The sequence below is a fragment of the Calonectris borealis genome, chromosome 25 (genome assembly GCF_964195595.1).
Source record: "Calonectris borealis chromosome 25, bCalBor7.hap1.2, whole genome shotgun sequence".
In the NCBI taxonomy this organism is placed as follows: Eukaryota; Metazoa; Chordata; class Aves; order Procellariiformes; family Procellariidae; genus Calonectris; species Calonectris borealis.
In genome coordinates this window covers 8,131,566-8,151,817 of record NC_134336.1, presented here as the reverse complement: position 1 = coordinate 8,151,817, position 20,252 = coordinate 8,131,566, and the positions used below count along the sequence as shown (strand labels likewise).

Below are 20,252 nucleotides of genomic sequence, written 5' to 3'. Positions count from 1 at the left end.
TGGAAAGGTGCAGACACAAAGTTTGAGTCCTTTCTTGTGACCACGGTTGTATGAACCCTGAAGTCTTCTCATGCTTTTCTTTATCCCACCTCCCTCTTTTTTTTTTCCTCCTTAAAAGCTGAAACTCAAGAAATGCAGTAAGTTTAAAAAACCAATCGACCAACCAAACAAAAAAACCCTTGATGGCCTTGATGGCTCTCTGTCAACCCCTGTTGACTGTTTTGTTGCTCTTTGTAATATGTGTAGTTGCCATTTGGCTGAATCTGGTAAAATAGGCTGACTGAGACCCCTGTGGGTCAAGAACGATCTCCAACAAGGCTTCTTGTGTTATTAAAATGTCAGACCTTTCCCAGTGTGTTTCCTTTGTTGGTATGTTTGGTATGTGTCATCCTACTCCTTCAGGGCCTTCAGATAATTTTTCTGTGTGTGTAGCAGAAGTTGAACATGCATTTGGTGACTCTGTGGTGTTGCTGCTTGTGAATGAACCCAAAGGCCCACTAATTGCAATAGTGAGTAGTAGTCCACATTGGGTTACTAAATGCACTGCTTTTTTATGTATAGAAGAAGAGTTGGAAGAATGCAGGGAGCAAAAGCTATCTTTCTCTATAGTAAAGAAAAAATTTCAAGTAGGACAGGTCCAAAGACTGAAAGCTTATGTCACCACAATTTTGTTGTCTGGACATATATTTTTGTTTTCTGCAGAAAAGAGTTGTTGATTGGAATGAGTCATTGTTTTTAGAAGTTAATATATTTGAGTATTCTTGAACTGAAAATGTTTTGTATGGGCTAAATATAAAAAGTTATGTAATGACTAGACTGGCAGTTAGATAATTCAAATAAATAATGGCATGAAAGAGAAAAAAGGAAATGGGAATAGATGGAAGGACAACAGGGAGGAGAAAGGAAATATCAATCTGTTTTTTACTGTGAAAGTTTTGTTGTCCTGGCTGCAAGATCTTTTGAGGCTTGTGTAGAAACTTTGTACTATTTTTGTGCATTTGAATGTAGCTTTTTTACTGATTGTCCTAGTCTGGAGCATAGGTAAGCTAGAAGCACTCACAGTAAATAAAATAACAGCCCCTTCTCTTTTATAAAAAATAATGCATGACATACTCAGGATCAGCTCAGAGATCTTAGGTTGCATGTGGGTTGGTCATTGGTAGCACATGTTAATTATGATTCATACTGAAGAGGGCCTGAACTAACATGAAAGAAAAAGAGAATTGGGAGAAATTGGACCTTTAGGGTAGATTTGGAAAAAAAGTCATCAGACATTTCTTTGCCAAAATTGTACCTAGCAGAGGAGATGATGCTTCCATTTGTGAGATGTTAATTCTTATTTGAAACTTGACTGACCTGCCAAGAGCAGAGAGGGAAAAGGATTTTGCCAGTGAGCTGTAGCAAAAAGTAGTGAATCTTTTACTATCTAAGTCTGCATTTGTTTGATAGCTGTTGATAGTACTGCAATGCCAGTTGTAAATTTTGGGGTTGTTAATTCCAAATGGAACATGTTCATTCTTGTTTTGGGTGATTTGTGACACAATAGTATTAATTAGTTGTAGATACTGTAATCATATAAATTATTTTAAGTGGGATTAGGGATGTTCTTTTGATGCTGATTATGGGGAGCTAACCCCATGGTTATGGTATCTGTGCTGTAACAAGTGTCTCTGAGATACAGTGGAAGGAGGCTTTCACTGGGATGCAGTAATGCCAGGGTACCAGCTGTACAGAAATGGTGGGGTAGGGTATATAGTGGGAGATGGGCACTGTGCATGAAGGATTTTTATAAAGGGTAACAGCAAATTACAAATACAGGAAAAGAGAAGCACTATTGCATCTGTATGGGTGGAAATCCCAGACCTTAAATGTACTACTAGGATTATACTGGCAAGCCCTGGATCAGGGCAGTGATAGTGATCAGGAGCTATTAAATGAGATCAGAGAAGCTGCAAATTTGGGAGAGTTATAGTGGGAGATTTCAACTACCTGGACAGAGACCAGTTCTGTGCCTCATCAGGAGCTGAGGTGGAGAGAACATTCTTCTAACTCAATAAATGACTGCTTCTTGCAGCAACCAAGTTTAAACTGACAAGAGGAGCTGCTTTTCGGAGTGTGTGGTGCATAGGACCTACTTTAAGCTAGTAGTGGGATGGCTTAAAGCAACCACAGTACAACTAGATATAACTGAGTAGAAGGGGACAGCAGGCAAAATAAATCCATCATGTGGATATTCAATTTCAAGAAATTAAAATACCTAAAAGTGAATCAAGTAGTTTAAAAATCCCCCAAACCATAAAAAGATCTGCCCAAAAAGTGAGCAGCCTACAGGGAGCTTGGAGTCTGTTTAAAAAAAATACTGTGTCAGAAGCCAAGATATACCATTTGAAAGCGAACAAATTGGTCCCCCCCCCAAAGAATCCCTGTGTGGCTCAATGGGAAAGCTAAAAAGCCATCATGGGGAAAAGATTAGCATTTAAAAAATGGAAAGCATGTTGGGTGAGAACAGGAAAATCGGTAGCATGGCAGGTGAAATGTAAAAGAAGAATTAAAAAGGGTGAAAAGGAAGTTGAAGAGCACCTTGCACAGGAGGCTCAAACCAGTAGTAATACATTCTCTAAATCCATCAAGAGCAGGAATCCAGGTGGTGATTGTGTGGGACTGCTTGGTGACCAAGGGTGGTGGAACGGGCACCTGGGGATGGTAAGGCATAACAGAGAAGCTCAGTGAATTCCTTGTTGTCACTGTTACGGCTAAAGATGGGCTCTAGAGGACATCCTGGGAACACCATACAGGTGACTGACTTCCAGCAGCAATAAGATGATAGAGTTATAAAGGACAAAATCATTGCTTACTGGAAAATACAGTCCATTGGAAAAGAGTCAGCATGGATTCTGTAAAGGGAAATTCCACCTTCTTAGTGTACTGGAGTGTACTGCAAGTGCATGGGTAGAGGGAAGCAACAGGTATAATCAAATTTTCAGAAAACATTTGACAAAGTTGTATTAAAGAAGCTAAGTTTCCCTGGACTTGGAGGAGAGGTTCTCTATCAATGGAAAGCTGGTGAAAGCATAGATTTGGACTGCAGGGAATCTCATGAGGTGGCCTCCTTCAGTCTCCTGCTCACAGGAGGTAGGTTATTCAGGGTCTTGTCCACTGGGGTTTTGAAAATGTGCAAGGGTGGACATTTCACCATCCCTGTAGGTCACTCTTCCAATGCAGACCATTCACACGGTGAATAAATTTTTCCTCACATCGAACTGGAATTTTCCTTGTTGCAGTTTATGACCATTACCTCTTTCTCTAGGCACATGAAATGAGTCTGGCTGTGTCTTTTCTATGATATCTTTTTAGCCTAGCTTGAGGCAAACCTTCATTGCTGCCAGGGCTCACAGCTGACTCGTGCTGAACTTCTTGTCCACCAGGATCTCCAGTTTGTTTCCTGCAGTACTGTGATACCTCAGTTTGTTCCCAGCCTGTCCTGTTGCATGGGGTTGCTCCATCCCTAGGGCAGCACATAGCACTTGCCCTTATTGAACTTCACAAGGTTCCTGATATCTCATTCTTCCATGTCACAGTCCATTTGAATTGCAGTTCTGCTTTTCAGGCTTTTGGACTACACCCCCCCAGTTTGGTCTTATCCACAGATTTTTTTTGAAGGGGTGTTCTGTACCGTTGCACTGGTCATGATGAAGATGTTAATATTGTGTCCACTATCAGCTCTTGTAGGTGGCTTTTTGTTACCAGCCACTAATCAGACTGTAGACGTGTAATCACAGTCCTTTGAACCTGACAGTCCAGAGAATTTTTCATCCACCATGTAGTCTGTCCGTAGTTTGTATCTACCCAGTGTGGCTGCAAGGATGCTGAATATTTATAGCTGTCTTATTCCACAGAGAAATTTATTGCATCAGAAAGGGCAGTCAGGTTGGCCAGGCACCGTTTGCCTTTGGTGGATCCATGCTTCTTGTTCCCTATCGCTTTCTTGTCCTTCGTGTGCGTGTGAATGGTCTCCATGTAGATTTGCCCCACAGTCCCCTGAGACACTGAGGCAAGTCTGACTGGCCTATATCTTCCTTATTGCTTGTCTTGAAGGTGACATTTGCCCTTTCGCAGTCATCAGTCACCTCCCGGATTGATATGACCTTTCAAAAATGATAGAAAGCAACTCCTTGTCCATCCTATTTGGTCTTACGGAGTTGTGTATGTCCAGTTTTCTTAAGGCGGTCTCTGACTTCATCTTTCTGTACCATTGTGTGCTGGTTTTGGCTGGGATAGAGTTAATTGTTAGTGTCTGGGAGCAGCAGGGACACGTTAGTCCCTAAGGGATGCTAAGTGTGGTAGCAAGGCAGGTAGCAGCAGTGGCCTCACCGGCAAGGTTACAGTCTCTCAGGACCCACGGGGTGAGCAGGGCAAGCTGGGCGATGGCGAGTAGCTGGGTTAAGGCAAGAGCCCGGGTTGGCAGATGGATCCGTGGTGAGGCAGCTTTGAGGTCAAGACGGGAAGTCAAGTCTGTAGCTCAGGCAGGTGCCAGAGGTGAGAGCTGCAGCTTAAAAGCAGCTCCCAAGGCAGGGAGTGGAGGCCTTCACTGAAGCCTCCAGTAGAGCTTTCTGGAAAAGCTGTCCCCAAGGTCACCAGCTGTACTGTCTTGGCCCTGAGCCCAGGTAACCAAACTCCCAGAAGGGGGGATATTTCCTGGGGGCCCTGACAGGTGGCACTTTCTTCCTCCAAGCTCTGCCACGAGGCACAAGGACTTGGGAGGCCTGAGAGCAGACCTTGACGGGAAAGCCTGAAGCCAGGAAGACATTGAGTACGTCAGCCTTTCCTGTATCCTTGGTCAGTTGATCGCCTGCCCTGCTCAGCATCTGACCAACAGTTTTCTTGGTCTTTTGCTGCCAGTGTGCTCACAGGAGCCCTAGAAGCCCTTCTTGTTGCCCTGTGCATCCCCTGCCAGATTTGAGCCAGCCAAGCTTCTGATCTCTGCATGCTTCATCAGTTCTGGTGAATTCCTCACAGGTATCTGGTCTTTGCTTGACCTCCCATAAGCTTCCTTTTTGAGCTTAATCAGAAGTTCACTGTCCAGCAAAACTATCCTCCTGCATCTGCTCATTTTCCTGTGTGTTGGGATGGACTATTCTTGCGGGGAAGCTGTCCTTGAGGATCAGCCATCCTTCCTGGGCTGCATTACTCTCTCAGGCCCTTCCATAGTACCATACCTATCAGATCAGTCTCCTGAACAAACTGTAGTCTGGCTATTTATTTTGTTACTTGTCATCTTCACTTCTGCTAGGATCTTGAACTTTTACCATGTCACATCACCACATAAAAAAATTATCTTTGATGCATTGAGAAAACCAGACTTTTGTTAGCCTCACCACATTGCCCTCACAGCGGATATTGGGGTGGTTAAAATCCCTCTTGCAAACTGTGGTCTGCAATCACTACGTTTCTTCCAGCTGTTTAAAGAAGCCTTCATTCACTCCTCGGTAGAGGATCTGTGGTGGATGGACATCTACCACAATATTCCCCTTCTTTGGCTATCCTTCTTACTCTGACTGTGCAAGGTCGTTAGAGGTCTATCCATCATCCCTTAGCAGCGCTGGTTCGTCTGAGCATTTTTATCACCCTGTCTTACATGTGCTATCCCCTACTAGGTGGGTCTTCCCTGACAAACCTAGTTAAACCCCCTCTAACTCAATTAGCAAGCCCAGGGAGCAGAGGCTTAGAGGTCACTTCAAAGGCTGGAGAAACAGCACTGTAGTACCCTTAATGTTGGTGCTTAGACTGGTTTTGTCCAGCATTTTCACCAATGATCCGGAGAAATGAATGACGGGTGAAATCCCCAAGTTTACTGATGTTACTGAACTTTTGAGTCATAAAAAGCCACACCAAGGGCAGAAGGATATCGCCAAACTGAGTGATCAAAAAGGTGGCAGAAGAGCTTCAGTGTAGATGAATTTACGAGAACTTAAGGTAATTAACGTACATATGGTTTAGATTGCTTTCCCTAAATTCATCTAGGGAAAAGCAATCTAAACCATATCTATGTATGGCTGAGCTTGGAACAGGCAGTTACGACTCTAAGAGGAGAACCTGAGGACAGTGACAGTTCATTAAAATGATTACTCAGTGTAAACGGCAGCCAAACAAAAAGCCAACGATGTTGGCTGTCATTAGGAAGGGTGTTGAAAACAGCAGAGACATCATTTTACTGCCCTGTAGTAAAGCTGTGGTTGCAGCCACATCTCGTATACTACGTGCAGCTCTGATCGCTGCGTCTCAAGAGGGAGCAGAGAGGGGAGCAGTGATCATAGGGGATGGAGCAGATGCCTTACAAAGAGAAGCTGAAGCCTGGGACTGATTTGGAGAGAGAATGTAATCAAGGTGTACAAAATGCTGAAGGCAGGGGATGTGCTGAAAGCGGAGCTGCTTGCCCAATCCTGCCGTATTAGGACTGAAGGCACTCGGAAACTCGTTTGTGTAAAACAGCCGAGAAGTTCTTTACGTGGCGGGCCGTGAGCTGCCCCAGGCCGTGGGAGCTGCCGACTGCAGCCGGTTCAGAGAGGGACCAGGCAAATCCGTGCGAAACAGGTCCATGAGCGGATGCTGGAGGATGAGGCAGGGATGTCCCCTCTGCGGTCCCACGCTTACGCAGGGGGTGGTGGAGGGCGGCCAGGCTCACGCACTCCCTGCCGGTGGCATCTGCTGCTGTTGGAGACAGCGCGCTGGGCTGGGCTAGACGGACCATTTGTCTGACCCAGTAGGGTGTTTCCGTGCTCCCACCTGCCTCTGCCAGCGGGACTGATGCTGTGTGAAGCAAATGGTTTAATAAATCCACTTAATTAAAAGCAGTGGCTCTTACTGAGCAGCTCAGTGTTGAACACCATCATTTAAACTGTTTTTTTCCCCAGTAAAAAATCTCAAATATCCAGTACTTTATTCTTTCTTTAATTTTTTTGAGCAGGTTACTCTAGCAACTGTTGTTGCTAAGATACAAATAGCTACAGATGTTCTCAGAACTGATTGCACCGTGATAAGTACCATGGCTGCCTCTAACGCAAAATAACAAAAGAAATAAGTAAATTTACCGTAGTCATAACCTTTTTAATGAAATCGTGGTGAAAGTTAAGTAACGAAACAGTTTCTCTAATAGAACTATAGATTAATTTCCTGGTAGCCTCTGGTGGTAGCTGTATGGCTTTTTGATATATATTAGTGCAATCTTTTATTGAAAATAAAGTTTAGATCTGCATAATGTAAGTAATTCCTTTTTTGTAGTTAATACAATGCAGATTTGCTGTCTGACTGATAGAGGATTAAAAATTTCAGTCTTTTGTTCAGGAAATTTCCTAATATATTTCAATGTGTGTGAAGTGGCTTCTAGAAATTAAAGGTAGTACGCTCTGCTGTTTGGAAGTTTGTTTTAAAAAGCTTTTAAGACAAACAGCTTTTTTTTTCTTCCAGAGCTGCAGCTCTAGAGATTTGCCACCCATTTATCGGTTATCTAAAACACAAAAATGTATGCGAGCCGCAAGATACCGGGTATCTTATCATTTGTGGTTTTCAGAAAAAATTCGTTAAGTCTCAATGCAAGATGAATCCTCACGAACAGAGAATGTAATCGACTTTTCTATTTTTCTTACGTTTACATAAATCACTGCTTTGTTTTTAACTAAAAGGTTAATAGTTTTGTGTTCTTGTGCCATGTCAACTATGCATGTCAGATCTATCTAGAAGAAATTGCAGACTTGTTTCTGGGCTCTGTGGGAGTTGTTTTTCTTGAGGATGAAGTTGTTATTTCCAAATTTTCCTTTTGTGAAAGCAGTTCTTTTCCCCATTAAAAATTTCCCTGCTGTGTTTCAAAATCAAGTTTAACAGAATTGCATAAGAACTGGGAAACCAAGCTGCGTGTGTGTCATTGTTCAAGCGAGGTGAACTGCAGACAGCTTTAACGTTGATAGCCCTTCAAGGATTTAAAAATAATGTGAAAATTCCTATTAATGAAATAGGTATTGCTTAGGGTAAAACTATATTTGTTTTACCACATTTAATTTCAGTAATTTTCTCACTTTATAAATACTGCACAATTTTTTTTTCCATTTTAAGATTTTTTTTCCATTTTAATCAAACCATGATTTTTCAATCCTACAGGACTATGTTTACAGGCTTGTCATGGTCACTCATACCTTCAAAAATAGGGCATACAGTCTGCCTTCCCTGTAACTTTTACAGTGTTTTATTCTGAGTCTTCCCTGGTTAATAAAGAAGGGAAGAGAGAGCAGTGAACAATCCAGCAGATCTCACTGCAAAGGTTTTTTATTTGGTATTCTTCACAGTATTTTGCAAATACCCGTGTGTGTTGTGTGTGCGTATCTGGATGTGTGGGTGTGTGCGTGGAGAGTGAGAAACAGCGAAGAATAGCAGAGTATAAATCTTTGCCGTGAGATCCGCTGGATTTGTTAAAGATACGAAATCAGCAGACTGGTGTGTAGCACAGCTTTCATTCATTAACTCTATTCTGTTTTGTTTTTTTTTTTTTTTAAATGGATGCTCTTTGCTGCTGAAAAAGGAAAATAGTGGAGAACTGTACTTTAAAAAGGGGTGGATTTAACAAAACAAAGCTTGAGATATGGTGTCTTGAAGATGGATTTTATAGGGAATTTTTAAGAATTGTTTTGGAGAGCAAGACTGTTGTCTGAGGAGTTGATTGTTGATAGTGTTAGAAAGTAGGATTTGGGGCTATCACAATTTGAAGTTAGAAACCTGAGTTCCTTTTCCCTCTTTACCTCACTTGTATTTCCAAATGCCGGAGTAATACACCTATTCTCATCTGCTTGGCAGTCATGGCATGGCTGTCAGATGCTGAATGTGCAGCCCTAATACGATATTTATAAATTAACTTGTGAGCACCATGGGAAGGAGATCAGTCATTGTGTAACTTGCAGGTCTACTTGTGAAAGCAAATGATTTGTATTAAGTATTTCATTCCTTAGCGGCAGAAGAAAGCTACATGGGCCCCTTCTCTTTTGCTTGCTCCTGCCTTTCTTTGCGTGTCACTGGAGTTGCATTAGTGTATTAAATACTGCAACTCCCTTTTCTTCAAAGTATCTTTAAAGTTTTTTGAATTTGTATTCAGGCTCACCGGATAGAACATTTTATACACCCAGGCATCTGTTTACTCATTCATTTTGTTTGCATCATTGTGGTGGTACAACTTAATGAAGAATTTTCATTATCTTGTTTTTGCCTGAAGGAAGGAAAAATGAAGCTTACTACACAAAATTGTTCAATTCCTCACAGCTCCTTAAGGGGCTGTTTTATTACACAGACCAAACTAGGAACCAGGCTGATGCTGTCATTTCCTGTGATCTTTAATCAAGCTGTTTAAAAACCAAATGGGAGATTCTTCAAAACTTTAGAGAATGCCCGTTTTTGCCAAATTCTCATGAGACATCCTGCAGGAGCAGGCAGCGGACTAGGTTTGCTTGCTCGGTGTAGGCAGAACGCTAGTTTGGCTATGTTGAATACCAAGTTGGAAATATTTCAGCAGCTTGGCTGATGAAATTATCACAGTTGGCTATGGGAATGCTGAGATTTGGGGAAGAATAAAATTGTAAAGAAACTTTCCTGTGGAACAAGGAGGTTACATCTATATGCCCGCTCACACCCTGATGTGGAGGGGCATGGGTTGCTGCCAGCATGGGAGATGGTTGATAGCATATTTTGCCTGAAGGTTAAAATTTAAGGCATAAACCTTCAGAATAAAAAGCACTTGGTAGCTGTGCAGTACTGTCAGTATGTGTCTCTTCGCTCTTCAATTTTTGTATTTATTTCTTCAGGTGTTTTTAATTAAATTTAAAAAAAAAAAAGGGGAGAGGGGGGGATCTACCACATCCCACTGTGCCAAGTTCTGCTTTTCTCTGAAAGAAGCAGTTTGTCATGTGGTGAGTGGCACGGAGTAAAAGCATATTGCAGGGGTTTTTCCCAATTGCTCCACTCGGGTGATGGCTTAGATCGCTTTGGTTGCACTCTCTGATCCCATGTGCGCGTAGTGTAGCAGCATGGGACAGGTTACCGTGAAATGCTCCACTGGAAAATATGGGAAGCTTACACTCTTCTTCTGGTGCTTAATTCATATATTCATTGCTATTCATGGTAAGGTGCTGGCCCTTGAGTAAGTAAGGAGTGGAAGTAACTGCATAGATTACATTACTATGCATACAAAACATTTTATTTTAACTTTCTGTTTAATAGATGTAATTTCATTACCCTAACTAAAGCTTTGTTCTTAGGGAAATCGTGTCTATTTTAAAGTAATATAAAACCATATTCAAACAGCTTTTTTTCTAATCAGTATAATTACTGCTTGTTAGTTTTATCACAGTATCCTTGACTTTAATTATTTGCAGCTTGAGAACGGAACTGTTCCTCAGCTGAAATTTTATATTCAAAGCCAAGGCAGATGGGTTTGAAAAGAACAGAATAGCCGTCTAGCCTGATGCTAATAGGGGGTAGCTTTCAGAAATTATATCCATAGTATCTAGTTCGAGAGAGTCTGACCAAGCTAGACTTTGTGTTTTAGGATTTTTAAAACAGGATTCAGTGCAAGAAACTGTACATAGCTTGCCATGGCTTTTAATAGGGAATTATTGGTATAGCGATCTTGTGCAGAACAGAAGACAGGCAACTGATCTGTGTGATTCTGCAGTCCATTCCTCTGCTTTGATGCCTTCTGTTTTGAAGTTTAGATAATGTATCTCCACAAATTGAGCAAGCAAAATAAAACAACACGGAAAACACCTATCCTTGATATTTTACATTGTTGGTGTTCTGCACAAGTTGGAATTAAACCAGGGTGGCTATTCAAAACAAATCTAGATTAAATAAAAAATGTTGTTTAATTCAGATATTAAAAAATAATTTTCATCACATGAATAACGGAAACCACCCCATAAAGGGAAAAAAGAATGGTATTTTGCTGGTTTTCAGAAGCGTAACACTTGACACTTTTTTCTGAATGTCTCTTTCACTGCTGCAACTCATTTGACGGCTTGTTGCACACTCAGTTACATTTTGTACAGGTTTTCTCATTCACAAGCCCGGTGGCCCACAGAAGTATTCTCACCGCCAGAATCTACTTTTCAGACCTCTCTCTCACACACAGAAAAATATAAATAGATCGAAAAAGTGACCAAACCCCAGCTGCCCCCAAAGCTGTTAATCACAGATTTCTTCTATCTGAGGTTAGCAAGCATCAGTCACCTTTGGGAAGCTTTCATGGGACAAGGAGCAGGGCCGGCGGTGGTCGCTGTTCTCCTGCCTGGTGGTTGTGTTGGCACCCCCTGCCATGGGTGCAACTGCAGCAGTTTGGACTCTCTGTGGAACTGAAGATATCGAAGATCTGCTTTGGTATCTCTTCTGTTGTGGTCACTTATGGTTTTAAAATGTTCCATAATAGAAACTGTGTGATAAGCTTATCTGAAGTACGGTCGCCTTGAGTTTTATATAAGTTAAAAATCTAATTTTGAGATTTGAGATGCCACAAACAAAGAATAGTCACTGTTATCTTCAGTTTTTACAAATCAGCTTTGTTCATGGCGAGCTGCTTGCTAAGTAAGATAATACACTGAGGTGGCTGAAGCTGAGCAGGTGCAAGGCGCTGGGTTTGTTTTTTGGAAACCCAAGCCCTGGGCGGTGCGTACCTCTCCTCCTGGGCGAGGAGGCGGCTTACAGCACCCGGAGGTGCTGGGGGCTGCCAGAGGGCAGGGTGTGCTGCCCTGGAGCGTATGCCAGCCCGAGGGCTGGAGCCGGCTGATGGGCAGCAGGGGGGATTAGCCATGTTGGAGGGTGCTGTTAGGAAAACGAGCGCGGCCAGAGCAGCTGCTCCCCGGCTCCTCCTCCCCGGGGCTTCGGCGCTGAAGCTGTCAGCAGCTTCGCTCAGCCTCTCCCTGCAGGAGGAGAGAGGCAGGCAGCTCCCCTCCCTGGCTCCGCGCTTGCAGAGGTAATGGCAGGGAGAGGCTCTGGCCTCGCTCGTGGTCCAAGGGCTTTCCATGCCCGGCCGTGAGAAGTCGTGTGGCTGGTCTACAGGAGAACTTGGTGATTGGGTGGGTGATACAGGTCGAAAGGCTGCGGAGCCATATGTATATCACTGTGACTTTATGTCCTGTGTTTTGCCAAAGTGAAACATAAATAAGATGATAAAATGATGGTTTCATTTACTATGGCTGTCGCCGAAAAGGGGCATCCTGCTGCCCTGCTTGCATGCCCTGCCTGTTCCCCATCCTGCTGGCTCCCCCCAGCACGGGGCTGCGTGAGAGCAGAGCTGATCCCACTTAAAGCAGCTTAGCAGAAAGGTTGTGCTTGGGTGCCTTTTTTTTTTTTCCTTTTTTTTTTTTTTTTTCTTTCTTAGGAGAAGGTCACATCCTAGATCCAGACTGGTGTTCAGCCACACAAGCGCTTTGGTGGCCACAAAGGAGGGGGTGTCAAGGTAGCAAGAGTGAATTGCTGGAGGTAAGGAGGGGCAAGAGCTCTTCCTTCAACAGCAGCTTGAACTGTTTGTAGTGTAGAAGGCCTTTGCTGGAGAGAGACCTCGTCACTCCTAGCTAGTCAGGTGTACCGGTTAAGTACATCCCTTTCACCCAGAAATGCATGCCGCTTCTTGTTCTGCCCGCTTCTGTGTAACAACAGCTATGAGCACTAGATCTTTGCAAGATGTCTTCTGCCCAAGCTGCTATTTCTGGAGGTATGGAGTATTCTCTAGAAGAAAGCGTGAAGCCACCAGAGGTCAAGTTTTCACTTGCCATCTAGGCAAGCGGTTACTGCTCATCTGCTTTGGTTCATTCATTTGCTTCCAGGTGCTACAAGATGCCCTACTCGTTTGGGAAGAGTTTTGTTCACGAGTGTAACTAACATATTCTGATGTGACTCTGGGAATCTTTTTGTCTGTCTAATTATTTAGATCCTTCTCAAAAACAAAATTAAAGAACTGCTCACAGCTTTTAAACAAAGCAAGGAATGGGAAGTCACTGCTGTATGGATCAAAGTGTGATGTAAAATCTTTTTCCATACTGAAGAGTTTAGTTTGGGATTTTTCTAAGAAATTACATAGTGACACAGTGTCGAATAACAAAAATGAAGGACAAGGGACAGGACGGGACCCGTTGGTATCAATTTCAAATATTCTTGCTGTTGGCCATTGTATTCTACACTTCTATTCATAATATTTGAATGCCACAGTTTCTTTTAAGTCTTGATTTTTCTCTGTAATTCCTACAAATAGTAAAAAGGAAATAAGCTTTTATGTTTAAAATAAAACCAATTAAAACTGATGGAGGAAAAACTGGAATGGTGACAGTAGTACTTTGTACTGTATACTTTCTTGTGTGTGGTGTGAATAGGGTCATTTCAAAAGAACCTGAGTTATTGAAGAGTCTTATTGTGAATTCAGTTGATTTACAGTTAAGGCAATAAAGATAAGTAGCTTTGATTAGGGGAAGCAGCCTTGGAAAATACTCAAACCCTCAAGGAAATTTTACCCTGGCATATACGATACTCCCTGGCATGTAAGACCTTTACCTGTCCTCAAATAAGGGGGAAGAAGTCCTTTGTGTTTTCATAGTTAATATGAAATTGTTCCAGGCTGCAAAACATCCCCGTGCTCGGCACGTGGTGCTCCACTGCAGGCTGCCTGCACGTGCTAGGAGTTTAAGTAGGTCTGGCGGGGGCCAGGAGGGGGAAATAGCAGTCGTTTTCAGGACGCCAGAAAGTTGTTTCTGTTAACTTGTTTAGTCACTTTGCATGGGGACAATTTCATGATGTGAAGGTGCCTGAATGCTCCAGACAGGATGGGGAAACAGAAAGGCATAGAGAAAGCAGAGCCAGGTAAACGGCCTTTTGCGTTTCCACTGAGATTTATAGCAAAACTTTCATGGCTGTGGAGGCAGGAATAGGTTGTACCTCAGCACAGAAAGTCGCTGTATTTAATTTCTTCCAAACCAATAAGTGTTTTTCAGCATTTCTTCTAATTTTGTAATCCGCTTAAGTTCTGCTCTGTGTGCAGTAATGCACACGTGTGCGTATGGAAGAGACAGCTCTGCTGGGATGGGACAGCAGGCACCTACTTGGTTTTGGTGCGGTTGAGATGGAGCTTGTCTGAAGAGGTTAGGGTTTGTTTTTAATAAACTGGCTCTGAAATGAGAGGGTAAAAGAAGAGCAATCGAACGCATAGGTCACACTGTTCGGGAACATTGGTGGGGCAGAAGGGGAAGCTGTGGAGGACACATGCCTTTATCTTTTGCCCAGCAAGTTGCAAAAATTAATCAGGTTATGAAAGTAATCTGCAAAGTTTCCTTTTCATGGTTTTAAAACCCTGGGGGATAGCAGCTCTTTGGTATAGTGTGTAAGATCTCTATGCTAAATGCTACTGGGTTACTTAGCTTCCAAAATAAAAATTATTTTATAAATTTTCATCAAACTTCTCTTTTTGAAAGATGCAACTGAAATCATAAACTTGCTTTGTGAATTTGGCCATAAACAGTATTGCATGTAAATACATTTAGGTGTACAGTCTTGTCCTGATTTTTTTTTGTTCGTTATATAAATGTTCTAAATTAAAACAGGTTAGATTGAATCACGCTGTTTACTGACCTAGTAGACCAGACTTGATCATTTAAAGTGTCTTTAAAATCATGGTGCACATGTCTGATTGATACATTAGCTTCTGTAGTCAGTATGGTACAAGTAAACGATGTAGAAATGTGCCACGTGCGTAAAAAAGTCTGTATCTTGAAGCTTAAAGCTAAATCCCTTGTTTATTAAATCTTTCCGTATATGAATTTCGTCTTTTAATTGGGAGATGGCAACACGAGTTTAGAAAGCTTGTGGGTGGAATATATGACAATTAATGTTCTCTGATAGCCTAAATGATAAGCCCCCCAAAAAGTACATAAAGCTATGAACACCTTTTTTTGACAGGCTTTGAAGACTGCGGAGGAACACACGATTTGAATCATTTAAGCATTAAAATAATAATACCCATGGAAGAGCCACAAGATTTACCCGAACAACCAGTAAGTACATTTAAAAAGGCTAAAAATGAACATATAAAACAAACTGGTGATCTCACAAATTCAGTATACAGTTATTTTAATTAATAATGGAAAATAAGGCTTATACTTAGTATATTTATCTAGAGGTGAAAAATAATTTTGCTGTTAGTAAAATGTGTTTTGCATTTAATTTTCTATAATTGTACAGGCAATGGTAGTAAAAAGAATAGTTACTTAACTATGCTTAAACTCGATGATGTTTCTATGTAAAATAATTACTTGTTATGCTCAGAAAACCAGACTCTTTCAAGCTTGTTCTAGAGAAATTAAAATTCACTATTTCAGTGACAGAATCAGCATGTTGGTTATTACAGTGTATATAGTCTTTAATTCTTCTTGTGCTTGAGATCTTGAAAAGGAACCATGATCCATCATCTCCACAGGTGGAAAGCATTTTTTTTTTAATTCTTAATTTAACAGTGTGTTCGAGTAGGGAAGCATGTCTTAAGTTAAAAATTACTGTTCAGACATCTTACATATTTACAATACTGTCTATATTATCAGTAACTGATAATATCATGTCACAGAAGTTTTGGGTAGAGCGATTATTAATACAGTATGTTATGAATTTAAATTTGTATATTTAAAACATAATAGCATAGGAATTAAGCAAAAAAGTTTGTATTAATGTTATATTCCCAAATTGAACCTGATGCAAACTCAACAAGAAATTGCAAAGTTACCTTGAGAGGGAAGCTTATATTAATTTTGGAGACCTTTTCAAATGCACACAAAAATAGAGTAATATGCTGAGGGCAATTTGGCAATGTTCTCATTGAAAAAATTTTGATACTTTTTTAATGTGAGAATTTTATGTTTTCAGTTAACTAGTTAGAAAATACATTGTAATGTCATTTATGCAATTTTATGACTTAGGAACAAAGTTGAATGAAATGGAAGTGTAAATTTACAATTGTTCAAAATATTGCTTGACCCAACGTGCAGATTATGTGCCTGAGTGCACAAAATGTGAAACTAATCAGCAAAAATGTATAATTTGAACTCCAGATGTTTGTAGAATTTAAAAATGAATTAAACGTGTGTATTAAAAAAGGAAATATCTGAATTAGATCCTTCTATAATGAAAACTGTCTTTATAAAATTTTATTCTTCAGTGCATGAGAGACAGCGTACAGCTAATTTTTGGTACGTGAAAGCATCCTCTGTAAGCAGATTCTGCTATAATTTTCAGCTGAAGATTTTCTTGGTAATTTCGTTTAAGTATGTTATGGCAGTCAGTCATTCTGAGGCAGAATATGAGACTATATTGATCACAACTAGTAAGCTGAGGTGGTATTTTGAGTATAGTGGCACATTCTTGCAGGAGGAAATGAAAAGAACAATCCTTTTGTTTTTTTGTAGTGAGACCATTCCTGAAACAAGTGAATTTTCCTAATTAAAAAAAAAAAGAAAACTGAAGTCAGCTTTGCAAAATCCTGTCTGCCTAGTAGCCCAATGTTGATATTGTACAAATTTGTTTTCTTTCCCAAATGATTTTGCTTTTCTTAATCATGGGAATAAGATTAGTATGTTACTTCAAAAAATAATGTTTATGGCAAACTGTTGATAACAGAATCCAGAAAGGAGCCTATAGAGAAGTCATCAGGCTTTGAGTTCGATGTATTTTACTTAAAAAGAAATCGGGTCATTTTCTTGTGTTGGTGTGGACTGATGGTAATAATTGGTCCAACTATAGGTAGTGTGTCTTTTCTAAATGAATGTTCGACTTCTGACTTACCCCACATACTGCCACCTGGCATGTTAAACAGACGTTTTTTGTCCCTGTTTTTTGAATGTTTGTTCCCTTTTCAAGTCTGAATTAGGATGGAAAAGTTTCTGTGCACACTGCAGTGCTAGAAAACAGAAATAGACATGGGGAATAAGAGAGCAAAGGGAAGTTTGGGGGAAAGTGATCGAAAGTGACCTCCTGACCTTCTTATGACAAAAAAGTTATTGACTTATAATAAGTTATTAATCTGGATTAGTTTTTAGAAGTAATCCTGTAGAGGAGTCTCTCACTTGTTGAATGCATTGTGGATGCATATAGTTGATTTTTATAATACTTTATTTAATCCTTAATGCTAGAAAATTACAAAAATCTCCTTTTTATAATGGATGGTGAACTTGTGTTACACTCATTGCAGATATCCACTGGTTGCTTTCTGGAACAACTTCCCGTATCAGACAGCAACGGCAAGCCAGAGTCAGTGGTAGGGAGAGCATGGTGTTGGAAAGGGCTGCAGAAAGACCCAACGCTGCCAAAAATGTAGAGAAGAAACGATGGTCATGTGTTTGGGCTGAATATTTTTCTTAATTGAAATTGGCAGAGGGTTTGCAGTAAAATTCTGCGTTCCTGACTTGTGTGCAGTCCTCCATTCACAACGGCGTTGCTGCAGTCTTAAATGGCTTTGGCAGCATTTGCTCCACCAAGTCATCGCCTTGCTTGTTGGCTAGCTGTGGGTGGGGGGGTTTCCCTGCTTCTGCTCGGCCTTGGGAATTAGTCTATGAATATCGGTCTGAGAGTCGGAGTCAGTCGTAGAGCAACTGTTATCTTGACGTCAGGAGGAAAACTTTGTTTCTGCTTTGATTCTGACTCTGTACATACAACTGAACTCCAGCGCTGGTAGATCTGGGGCAGAAACAGTTTTCCAGCACAAAGAATAATTTGGATTTTCAGTTACAGAAATTTGTGATTTGGGAACAGGGATCAGCTAGAATGTGTCACTTAACTTTTTTTTTTCCCTTTTTTTTTTTTTAAAAAAAAATCAACATAAGCCCAAAATTGATAGCGAAATGAAAAGATGGAGGTAGGAGCAAAGACGTACCTTACGAGACATGTCGTTCATTGTAGTGCAGCAGAACAGCTTAGTGAGATAATGTCTGAAGTAGCTAAAGCTGAATCACTGAGGTAGACCACATCTTTTTCCTTGTTTTAATTTCTATTCTGTCTTTTTCTTTGTTTCTTTTTTTCTTATTTTTAAAAAGAGTGACTTCACGTCTGCCTGAAAAGTCTTCAAACTGATCCTGTCACTTGAGAGGGGCCAAAAAACCCTGTGCATCTCTCCAGAGGTTTTCAGAGGGGAGTGTGTGTTGAAAGGAGGCATTTGAAGAGCTTTCAGCAGCCTTTTCTAAGGCACATGCAGGAGAGGATGAATAGGTGCCTCATGTAGGGTTTGGGGTTGGAGTGTGATCGTGCAGGGCTCAGCTGGGAGTATAGTGCATCATGGCAGCGCTCTCTCCTTGTGCCCTGTGTCATCCTTAAGTTATTGTTACTAGGTGCTGTTCCTGCATTAAATATGTTTTATGACATGTGGCAGGAGAGAGAGAAAATGCTTTCCAAGCCCATGAAAGACTATGTTTAAAACTCTTCCCTCCCACTTAAATTTGTAGCGTAAATTGCAGTGATTAGTGATGGGTAGAAAATGGAGTTTGCATCCCACTGAAGTTTCAAAATTTTCTAAATGGTATTGCTTAGCATTAAGACATTAGGAAGAATTTCTTTTAAAAACCTGCAGAGATGGGGACTAGCCAAGGCTAGCCAGCTGAGGCAGGGACATGATAGATTGAAATTCAAAATGGCTGTTTTGCTTGACTTATGCTGCATGCTCGCACTGTGTATCCCATTCCAGAGCCATTTAAAGAGAGTATGAAACCCTCTCCAGATATTTACTGATTTTTTAAATGAAATTAACTATTGACTTCAAGGAAAACTCATTTAAAATACTGTTCTCTGTACAACACCAAGGGCATGTTTCTGGCAGAGGGGGAAGATCTCCCATCGGAGGAGGACAAGGCACGATGGCCTTGTAGTGTAGATACTCATCAAGACAGAAGTTCCAGTCCAGGGACCAAAGTTGGCAGAGCAGCAGAGCAGTGCTTTGAGCTGAAGTCCTGACTATCGAGAGGTGTTTTAGGAACAGCTATTCCATTCTGGTTGTGATGAAAACATCAATAAAACTGATGTGTTCTTGCAAAACCTCGCTTCTTTTTTTGTTTCTTTTTTTTTTGGGTGTTTTTTGGGTGGGTTGGTTGGTTGGTTGGGGTTTTTTTGGTAAGTGAGCTAATTTCTCTGTCCGTCTCCCATATTAAAAAAAAAACCCTACTGAATTGAAGAAGCCAGATCTTATCGAGTACCTGACTGGAAACACGAGCATTCGTCCTGTGAAATCTAAAATTCAAGCTGCCAGCTCTATGTTAATTTTTATTTTTATCCTCAATGTAATTTTGGTCTGAAGCAGTTTGCTACTTTTTCTGATGTGATTCATTTTTTCTTTCTCCTTTCCTTAAGAACCCTGTGGGCAGTTCGGCACCCTGAGCTACCTGGTGCAGTGTTGGTGGCTGAGGACCCCGCTCAGGAGTGGGTGGCAGGGCCCTGGGGAAGAGCTGGAGCACCTGCTGCAGGACAGAAGGATGCCAAAAGGAGTTGAGGGGCACCATGGACGGGCAGCAGCCATGCTCTGATAACTCGGTGCCTGAGGGAGCTAGGGGAACACTAGTCTGCTTTCCCTTAGTGTTGTAGTTAACATCGTCTTTAGGCGGGGAAGACTGATTCAGTTCCTTTACACCTTGGACCTCCTGGCAGTGGGGACCAGAAGTAGCGTGTATTCCTGGCCAGGCAGGAGAAGGGCTCTGGAGAAGTCTGTGAAGCTGTGGGGCTGAAGAACCGCAACAGGAGTTAATGTCAATGCCAGTGTTACCATCTCTTTGCTCAGGTTGAAGTGATGAATGCCAGAAGATTTGAGGCTGTGTGATATCTAAACCGTTGTACTGCCATAGTCTTTTGTCATTGCCTTTGCCTTTTTTGTGTGTGATGAGTGCTAATGAACTTTGTAGTGTTCTGCTGTGAAATGCCAGAGGAAACAGGTGCTGGCAAGACTAGTACAGAGGTGAAAGTGGACTGAGCTCTAAAATAATGGTAACTTCATCAGGGAGAGAAGATTGTCCTTTTTAGCTTTCTACTGTCCATCCTTACTGTTTGCTTACTCCTTTCCCCTTGCTGCTGCCTTGACCCTTTATCCTTTTTTGTACCTCTGCCTCACATCTCCCCCTACCCGACAGAAATTCACCTGTGTTTTATTAATTTATTTTTTAAAAAAAGTTTTTGAGCACCTTTTGACCTCTCATGTTCAAATTGCATTTTCCTGG

General features: G+C 41.3%; 1 protein-coding gene across 9 annotated transcripts in view; it reads left to right on the top strand.

Annotated features, from left to right (window-relative positions):
- The window catches only part of EYA3 (EYA transcriptional coactivator and phosphatase 3), a 60,870-nt gene that overhangs the window by 5,208 nt on the left and 35,410 nt on the right, over window positions 1–20,252 (top strand). For 4 of the 9 annotated variants that reach the window (XM_075173791.1, XM_075173787.1, XM_075173786.1 and 1 more), the window contains exons 1-2: window positions 12,721–12,742; window positions 14,974–15,068. In XM_075173791.1, the coding sequence (XP_075029892.1) occupies window positions 15,036–15,068 (33 nt within the window). In that variant the 5' untranslated portion in view covers window positions 12,721–12,742; window positions 14,974–15,035. Of the gene's footprint in view, window positions 1–12,409; window positions 12,511–12,720; window positions 12,743–14,973; window positions 15,069–20,252 lie in introns of those variants that run through there. The other 5 variants (XM_075173788.1, XM_075173783.1, XM_075173784.1 and 2 more) reach the window with 2 other exon arrangements.